We start from the raw sequence: 9,576 nt of genomic DNA, 5'->3' as shown, positions 1-9,576 counted from the left end.
CATAGATTGGTTTCCCACTGTTAAGGCTTTAATAACGCCTCTCTGTGGTATCTGTCACCATGCTCTGTTTTTTGTTTGTTTGTTTGTTTTGTTTTGTTTTTTGCAAACCTCCTCCTTTCAAATCAGGAAGCGTATATAAAGTGCAAGTAAAATTCATCCCTGTGCTCCCAGGCTCTTGTTTCAATAACCAGTTTTACCAAACCTATCAGCTAACCTGCTGGCCAACAAGGACATGTGCAGGTCTTTCTGGAGTAGCAAGTGAGTTCGTCTGGCAGAGACAGTATCTGCAGGTCAACACAGTGTTGGCAAGAGAACACCAAGTACCACACACAAGACAGGACATGAGGGAGACAAGCACTCAAGGGGACTTTCTTGTCATCTTTGGGTGTCAATGCTTAAAGAAAATTCGGGAACTGTAACTAAAGTGAACGAGGCCAGCGAATGTCACAGCATGGTCAGTCTTCAGTGAGCTCAGTCTCGCTCTTCCTAGTTAAATTCCCGAATTTCTTTTTGGCTTCTGCTCTTTCTTCAGCATCAAAGTACCAGTCATGGCGTATCTGGTGGCATAGGAAGGCTGCACCTCATGTGGATTCCTGCGGTCCGACCAGAAGAACAGCAGTCTATTGAAAATGGGCTCCACATCTGCTACGAACGACTTCCCTTCTGGAAATATCCTCAGGATCCCACCATGTAGCTTGGCATCCCAGTTCTTGTTCAGGTAGTAGATGCAGGTGATACAGCGGCCGTCATCATTGGGATTGTCCACGTGGCGAACATAACCTGTTCCATTTCCTGGATAGCATGCCACCATTGCCTTGGACCTCTCCTTGACGTAGTATTTGCCCAGGCGGCTTCCGCAGTACAGGACCAGCCTGTCGATGAGGGACAGGAGGAAGCTGATGGCCTCGCAGCCCTTCTCGTTGCCCCCGATCCACGTGATCTGGTCGCCGCGCAGGTGCCGCTTTGAGACCTGGGCGCGCGGCCCGGCCAGCTGGCCGTCCCGCAGGGCCCCTTCGCAGTGCAGCTGCTTCACACGCTCCAGCACGCAGTTGCCCACCACCTTGCCCAGGAAGTTGTCCAGGTAGCAGAAGCCCACCTCGTGCAGGCACGGCATGATGTAATCCATGGCAATTTTCTCCAGATCCTGGCTCATGATGTGTGACAGGGGCATCTCACCTGCAGGACGCAGGGCAGGGACACCCCACGTGCACGTGGGGAGTGGGGAGCGACCCGCCGCAGCACCCAGCGGAGGCGCAGCGAGCGGAGCGCTGAGTTCAGGAACCTGCGGCGGGCACTGTCCAGGAGCCACCGCGCCACCGAGCCACCGCGCCACCGCGGCACCCAAGGGCAGGGGAAAGTTGTCCGCAACTCTGGCAGGAAGGGCTCGCCGTTCAGGGGCCAGCCCGAGATGTGCGGTGCTCCATGACCCAGTGCCGCACTGGCCCAGCGAGGAGTCCGAGGGCCCCTTTTGAGGATGCAGCGGCAGTGGCCTGTGGGTGATTATGTTTTACTCTTGATTATTTTATTGATTCAGAATTTTATAATTTATCCTCCAATGCACCAGCTAATTGTAGATAGAAATAGTGAGTTTTCTTAATGTGCATGTTAACACTGTTCTTTTAAAATGAGACCTAGTTCCAAAAAATAGTCTTCACAGGAATATTGAAGACCTAGAGTGTCTAAAAATATTCACTCCAAACTTCTGCCATCTCACATAGACTTGTAGAGAAAATGAAATTATTCAAGTTTTACTTCTTGTGATGGCAAACTTATCCATTAATTTGCAAGTTCTTGTTTTCTTCATAAATTTAGAATAATTTCAAGGCCTGCTGAAAACTGACTTAAACTTGATTTACTTTGAAGCCCCACACATCTCACATTACAGACTGTGAAGGTAACTTGAAGAGTTATAAAAAAATTAACATCTAAGTCAACCATGTTTTGTGCATTTAGGAAGCTTATGAAATAAACTGGAATCAGCAATGATTGTTTATAGCCCTTGTCTCTTCCCTTGAGGAACATTTTTTTTTTTCATACGATTTTTTCTTCATACTATTTCTTTTTTAAAAAATTTTTTGACAGGCAGAGTTAGACAGTGAGAGAGAGACAGAGAGAAAGGTCTTCCTTTTTCCATTGTTTCACCACCCCCCTCAAATGGCCACCATGGCTGGCACACTGAGCTGATCCGAAGCCAGGAGCCAGATGCTTCCTCCTGGTCTCCCATGCAGGTGCAGGGCCCAAGCACTTGGGCCATCCTCTCCTGCCTTCCAAGGCCACAGCAGAGAGCTGGACTGGAAGAGGAGCAACCAGGACAGAATCCGGCGCCCCAAACGGGACTAGAACCCAGGGTGCTGGCGCCACAGGTTGAGGATTAGCCAAGAGAGCCACAACGCTGGCCCATACTATTTCTTAAACACTTCTGCTTAGTGTAGGGTTAACTTTATGATCATTAAGTGAACTGAAAATAGATCTTTGTAAAAATTAAGAGTTGGAATAGGAGAGGGAGTAGGAAGAAGGATTGGAGAGTGGGCAGGACGGAGGGTAGGGTAGGATCTGTATATATGAAATATATGAAACTTGTGTAACTTAAATAAAATTTTTGTAAAAATGAACAGGCTGATTCTTGCTGTTACCCTCTTACCTCACATTTGACAGAGCCACATTCTGTGGTCAAAGTCAGTTGGAATGCGGTAGGGTGGATGCCAAACTGGTTGGAGTAGCTTTGATACATTATCTTAGATGAGCCATTTATAAATTTGACCTAGTGGCATAGGCCAGTTTAATAGCTGCTTCCATTATGACCCCAAGAGGAGACAGCTGGTGGAAGGGAGGCAGAAACATTTCTTTGCTTCTGAGCAAGGAATCTGTGGTTGGGTTGGTGGTGGGGACTGAATCTCTGGGTAGTCTCCATTCTAAACACATGAATTATGAAGGGGTGGAGATGAGGGGTTGTGTAGGGAGGAGGGAAAAGGCTGTTTTATCCATCTCTGCTCCCTATTTGCCTGTTCTGTCACACCAACACATCCCACCCAACTCAACTGTCAAATGCTTTCTGCATCTTTCTCTATTTCTGGAAATTACAGACACTTTCAAGAGATCTTGGGTTTGATGAAACCAGTAATTCTTTAGTCTACCCTCTTGGAGCATGTCTGAGGTCAAGAACATTCAAACAAAGTTGTTGAGAAATGATTAGGGCACACCCTGTGCTAAGTGCTGAAGAGACAAAGATGAAAAAGATAGAGCCCTCCACCGAGAAACCTCACAGTCTCTGGATATGAGCACCCAAAGACCTCATTTAGCAGGGGTGGGGAGCTTGTTTTCTGCCAAGGGCTATTTGAATATTTAAAATATCATTTGTGAGACATACACAATTATCGACTTAAAAGTTAGCCTGCTACTACTGCTATTTATTGAAATTTGAGTCCCCAGCTGTGGATGCCTTGGCAGGGCCAGACCAAATGATTTTGTGGCCCTACATGATCGATGGGCTGGACATCGATCTGTCCCTGGTTTAGAGTTGAAGACTCTAGCAGGAGATCATATGAGATAGTGGAGATACTGGGAATGGAGTTCATATGTTTAGTTGAAGTCAGGAAAGGCTTCTTAGAGGAGGTGGCATTTACACAAACATACAAATAGGATTCTGGGAGCTGAAAAGGGAAGTGATTGTGTTTTCGAGGGAGGACATAGCTAAAGCAAAGACATAAAAGTGTAAAGCGTCATAAAATAGTTTGTGTAGGGAATGGCAGATCCATAGTTTGACATGACTGGAGACATCAGTGGTGAACAAAGATGGCAGGGGGTTGAAAGATTCAAGCATGTATTCTGCTGAGGGGTTTCACTAGTGTTCAAACTGTTCTATTTCTGAACCTAAGTAGTGGATGCTTGGGAGTTCATTGTATCATTCTTTCATTTAGCAAATATTTGTTATGTGTACATGTGTACACACATTTACTTCTGTATTTACTTATACTTCTATGTATGTCATATTTCATAGCAAATTTTAAAAAATGAAATACACAATTACTAGAAGTGATAATTTTCTAGATTTCCAAGTTTCTTTAATAACTTTTGTTTCCTTGATCTGAGAAGCCCATTATAGGGGCTGGCGTTATAGTGTGTCAGGTTAAGCCACTGCCTGTAGCACCGGCATCCCATATGGTACCAGTTCAAATCACAGCTGCTCCACTTTCTTTTATTTTCTTTCTTTCTTTCTTTCCTTTTTTTAAAAAAGAGATTATTTATTTGAGAGGCAGAGTTACAGACAGAGAGATAGAGAGATAGAGACAGAGATCTTCCATCTGCTGCTTCACTCCCCTGGATGGCCACCAAGGCTAGGGCTAAGCCAGACTGAAACCAGGTTCCAGGACCTTCTTTTAGGTCTCCCACACGGGTGCAGGGGCCCAAGCACTTGGGCCATTTTCTACTGCTTTCCCAGCACATGAGTAGGGAGCTGGATTGAAAGTGGAACATCCAGGACTCAAACTAGTGCCCAAATAGGTGGCTGTGATGTATGCAAAGGCTTAACCTACTATGCCACAGCGCCGTCCTGGCTTGCTCGCTCATGCTCCCTCCCTCTCTCTCTAGCTCTGCCTTTTAAATAAATAAATAAATTTTTAAAAATACTATTATGGACTGGCGCCATGGCTCAACAGGCTAATCCTCCTCCTTGTGGTGCCAGCACACCGGGTTCTAGTCCCGGTCAGGGCACTGGATTCTGTCCCGGTTGCCCCTCTTCCAGTCCAGCTCTCTGCTGTGGCCAAGGAGTGCAGTGGAGGATGGCCCAAGTGCTTGGGCCCTGCACCCCATGGGAGACCAGGAGGAAGCACCTGGCTCCTGCCATGGGATCAGCGCAGTACATGGGCCGCAGCGCGCCGGCCCCAGCGGCCATTGGAGGGTGAAGCAACTGCAAAGGAAGACCTTTCTCTTTGTCTCTCTCTCTCACTGTCCACTCTGCTTGTCCAAAAAAAAGCCTATTATGTATCTTCAGAAGTTTCTGAATTTTTTACAACTAAAATTGTGCCATAAGAGTTACATGAATTACTTAGTAGCCACATGGATTATAGATGTTATAGTCGGGTTTCAGAGGAGGGGATGATGATCATTCAGGATTTCTCATTTTAGTTCATATCAGAGGAACACCTAGTTTTTGTAAGATGTTTGTTTAAATTACCACACAAAGCATTCATTTTTTGCAGGCATTCACAGTAGGATATCAAAAATGAACGAAGGCAGATTCCAAATCACCAAGCTGCTTGTGGTTCTAAAAGGGCCGCTAGGAAAGCAGGGACCTGTGCTGTATGAAAGGGAATGATGTACTCATTTGTGGAAGTTTGGGGAGAAGAGAATTTTGTGCATGGGATTCTCTGAGTTCTGAGATGGGTCGGTTTCCTCTGTCAGTGAGGTGCGGTCAGTCTTGTTCCTGAAATGTCTTAAGCAACAGGAACAGCTGCTTTAGGTGTCCACACCCCAGCGTTCCTTGACTGGTAAAATGCAAGTTAGCAACACTTCCAGTGAGTCATCTTCATTCATCAGGGATGTCTTCAGGGTTGTCATCGTGGTGGGACAGAAAAAGACTTCAAATCCCTCCATGTGCATGCAGCATGGGTGTAACCCCTGAGGAGGTTGGAAGGCTGTACTGGGCTGACCCAGTACTGTTTGGTGCCCTGCTGTGCTGTGTACCAGTGCAAGCTGGTCCCCTGAACCTGCCTTTCCAGTGCCCTTCCCTTGACTGTCAGAATTACCTCATCTCTACCAGGCATCCTCAGTGACGTGTACTGTGGAAGGACAGATGGCTTTTATTTTCCTTGCAAACTATTATGCAACGTAAACCTGTGCTAGCATTATTTTCTCAGATTGCAACTATTATAAAATATAACTCAGCTCCATTTTGTCCTTACTTTCATTTCAAATCAAATAATTCATTTCGGTTGTCATAGATCTTTGGTATAGATTTTCACTTTATCTATTGTAAGCTTTTTTCTCACTTCTGCCTTTTGTGGTGTGTGTGTGTGTGTGTTGGCTTTAATCACACAACCTCAACTCCCAAACCCTTGTGTTTCCTTCTCTTACCAATTCCTATATCATCTTTTACTCTTTATTTGCTTATTGCTTCATGAATCTTTCTTCTCCAAGTCTGACTCATGTCCCATGTCAACCATGCTTTGTGGCCCTAAACTGCGGTATGGCCCCAGGGAAACTCCTGAGCTAAGCCTGTAGAATTTGCTTTGCTACCTTTTATCCCAGTTTTCTTATCTCTTTTCCTCTCTTCCTCTCCCCAGCGTGGCCCAGCAGCCCCTGGATGACAGCCAGGGCCTCCTAGGAGGGGGAGCAGCTCCCCGCAGAGCCTGGGGAGGGGGTTGGGTGGTGCACTCCCATAATCAAGGCGCAATCAGCACTAATCAGCGCATTCTTGAAATACACCCAACTGGATGGGGAAGCAGGTGAATTGCTCAGTGGCAATCAGAGGCGGTGACTTTGGATCTGTGGCAACAATAGCTCTTTGTCTGCATGCCAGGGGACTTTGCTGTGCTCTGCTGAGCCCACCACTGATGGGAAACAGAAACACCCCCTTGGGCCTACAGCTGCCCTGGCTGGGGGCAGGGGCTGTGCAGGCGCCAGGTCCAGCTGCCTGCAGGGTGAGGTCCATGCACTCCAGCACCACTACTGAGCACCTACTGTGCACTGGGTGCACCTGACGCTACCTTGGGGGGAGGTGGGCTATGTTCTGTAGTGACTGGAGGAGGGGCTCCCTGTAGGTTGCTTGGCTGAGAAGTGGCTGATCTGAGGCAGCAGCCCCATCTGTCACTCCCAGCTGTGTCTGTTGCTTTAAGGGCTAGAGGTCTGTTGAGACACTGTCCCAGGTCATTGTAAACCCACACCTCCAGGACCCTCCTAGACCTTGCAAAAATAGGGCTTACCAATCCCGAGTGGCAGAGGGGGCCCAGCAAGGCTGCAGAGGGTGGTGAGTGGAGTTGCCCTAGGTCATGGCAGAGTAGTGACGTCACTGAGCCCTGAGCTTCCTCCAAGGCCCATCCCTGCACCCATGCCTTCCCGCCAGGGTCCTTCTGAGTGAGGCTGGGTACTTGGAGAGTCCCTGGACCAGGTGCTATGGGGTGCTGGAGGGCCAGCCTTGCTCCCCCTTCTGTGGGGGGGCACCCCCAATTCCCCCAGGGTGGTAGCACTCAGGCCCCCACAGGTGAGGCTGGGAGTGCTCTGGCTGTAGCCACCCAGCTATGATGAGAAGTCACAGGGCTGGTGGGGAGGGTGCTGCACGGGAGGTGGCAGGGTGGGAGGGTGGGGAGGGGGGGCCATGCTGCAGGCCAGTGACAGTGGAAGGTTGAAGGTCGGCGCAGCAGCTGGGGATGGAGGGAGGGGTGAGCCTGAGGGTCACAGGAGGTGGAGGAGTGCGGCTCAGGGCTCAGGAGCGAGGGGTGGGTGGTGACATGGTTCCTACCTGGGCCGCCCAGGCCCGCACACCACTTGTCTTCCGGGCCCCCTTCCAGACCCCCACAGCTGGGGTGAGCCTTCCCCTTGCTCCCAGGTGACAAGAGCCCCCTGCCAGGCTCCCAGCTGCCAATCAAGCCCCATGCAGCCACTGGAAGGGCTCCATTAAGAGATCAGCACATGTCCCTCTCTGCCCCCACCCCCATCAATGGCTGCAAAGGCCCCAAGGCCCCCCTGACCTCATCACCGCCGTCACTGTCATATCGCCTTCTGCCACTTACCCTGGTTCATCTTGCTCTGGCCTTCTGGCCTCCTAGCTGAGCCGTGAGCACTACAGAGATGCTTCCGCCCCAGGGCCTTTGCACATGCTGCTCCGGCACCTGCAGCCACAGGTTCCCTCCCTCACCTGCCCAGCGATACCTTCCCCACCCAGCCCATCTGAGGTCCCAGCTGCGCCCTCTCCGTCACCTTTTCCGGGCTCTCCCCCTCTCCCCCTGCTTTATTTTAGTCACATCATTTTACCATCATCTGCCATCCTCAAAGCCGGCATTGTCTTGTCTCCTTTCACTCAGCGCCAGCTGCTTCGGTGTCCAGTCATGACGTGGTTGGACAGCGGTGGTGGGGGTCCCAGGAGAGGAACTTGGTGGGAGAGACTGAGTTTGAGTCATGATGGCCAAAACCACAGGGCCATCCAGGTGGCAGCCAGGGGGGCAGGTGCCCATCTTGGTTTCCTCATCTGTCCACTGGGCTGAGCATCCCAGCTCCCAGGGGGTGTGGGGCACTGGCTGATGGGCATAGCAGCTCAGGGAGGCAAGCACTCCACCACACTCAGCCATGGTAATGGTGTGGGGCAGCTCCTACTGCCTCCTACCCTTCCCCCAGCCTACCACAGGAGAACTGCGTCCCCCTCCTGCCATGCCTAGGTTGTTGCCAGGGGCCAGGAGAGTTTTTTTGCAAAATAGCTTCCAGGGCTCTGCTTTGGGGATTGGGAGCCCCAGAGGTGTCCTTTGTTGAGAAAACAACTCTGTGACACTAAGAAAAGTGCAGAAAACCAGAGCGAGCTGAAATCTCCCTGACTGTTAGTTGTCAGAAATGCAATCAACTCTTCAGGAAGGCATCAATTCATATTCAGTAAAATGACTGATTCAGCCATAGATAAATGTTGATAGGGACATGAAGAGCATGGAGCCTTCATAAACTTCCAGTAAAACAGTGCAGACACTATGGACAGTAATTCGGCAGTTTCTCAGCATGTTCTACATGGGACTGTTTATTGACTCAGCAGTTTGTCTCCCAGGTATGCCACTAAAAGATACAAAATCCACATGCCCATAAAGGCTCCCTGCAGTGGTATTCATGAAAGCCAAATATGAAAGCAACTCAAATACTAATATGTGAGAAAAACAGTGTGCAGTATATCTTTTATAATGGCATAGAATTTGGCAATAAAAATTAATTAAGAAATGAAGGACCACAAAAATAGTGAAAGTCAAAATAATTCTTTTTTAAAAAAAGAGAAGAATTAGTAGCAAAACCCCACACATCGTAGCATCTACAAAAATGGGAAAAAACTGAGTTTGGAGCTTATAGTGATGTTTCCAGCTGTCTTGGATGAGAAAGCAATAAAGAACTGCTCAAAGGGAGATCTGAAAACTCTGAATGTGGTGAGAACCATAAATAATAAACACACAAGTAACAGAATGAGTATATGCCTTCAAAAGATTTGTCCTTAAGATAGAGTCAAAGCATAGAAAAAATTGAATATAAGAAAATAAAAAAGTGTAGCTTTAAGGTTTATTTTAGAGGTATACCTGTATGCCTATTGGTGTATGTGAATTATATACAGGCAAATCTAAGACTATTTCTTAAAGATTTATTTATTTATTTGAAAGCCAGAGTTACACAGAGAGAGGACAGGCAGAGAGAAGCAGAGATCCTCCACCAGCTGGTTCACTTCACAATTGGCCACAATAGGAGGAGCTGTGTTGATTCAAAGCCAGGGGCCAGGAACTAGCAGCTTCTTCCTGGTCCCCATGCAGGTGCAGGGGCTCAGGGACTTGGGCCATCCCCTACTGGTTTCCCAGGCCATAGCAGAGAGCTGGATCAGAAGTGGAGCATCTGGGACTCAAA

The 9,576-nt window shown here is 48.5% G+C and overlaps 1 protein-coding gene across 1 annotated transcript; it reads right to left on the bottom strand.

The window, feature by feature from the left end:
- Nucleotides 1–412: 412 nt before the first annotated feature.
- LOC133777374 (prolyl hydroxylase EGLN3-like) lies at nucleotides 413–1,245 on the bottom strand. The gene has a single exon (XM_062216923.1). The coding sequence runs from the start codon at nucleotides 1,169–1,171 to the stop codon at nucleotides 491–493; it is 681 nt and encodes a 226-aa protein (XP_062072907.1). The 5' UTR covers nucleotides 1,172–1,245; the 3' UTR covers nucleotides 413–490.
- Between the last annotated feature and the right edge of the window lie 8,331 nt (nucleotides 1,246–9,576).

This window comes from Lepus europaeus, chromosome 18 (genome assembly GCF_033115175.1).
Source record: "Lepus europaeus isolate LE1 chromosome 18, mLepTim1.pri, whole genome shotgun sequence".
NCBI classification, from domain to species: domain Eukaryota; kingdom Metazoa; phylum Chordata; class Mammalia; order Lagomorpha; family Leporidae; genus Lepus; species Lepus europaeus.
This window is presented reverse-complemented; position numbering and strand designations above follow the sequence as displayed.

Excerpts from the sequence above, each read along its gene's own strand:
- LOC133777374 (XM_062216923.1), bottom strand. The coding sequence starts at position 1,171 with ATGCCCCTGTCACACATCATGAGCCAGGATCTGGAGAAAATTGCCATG.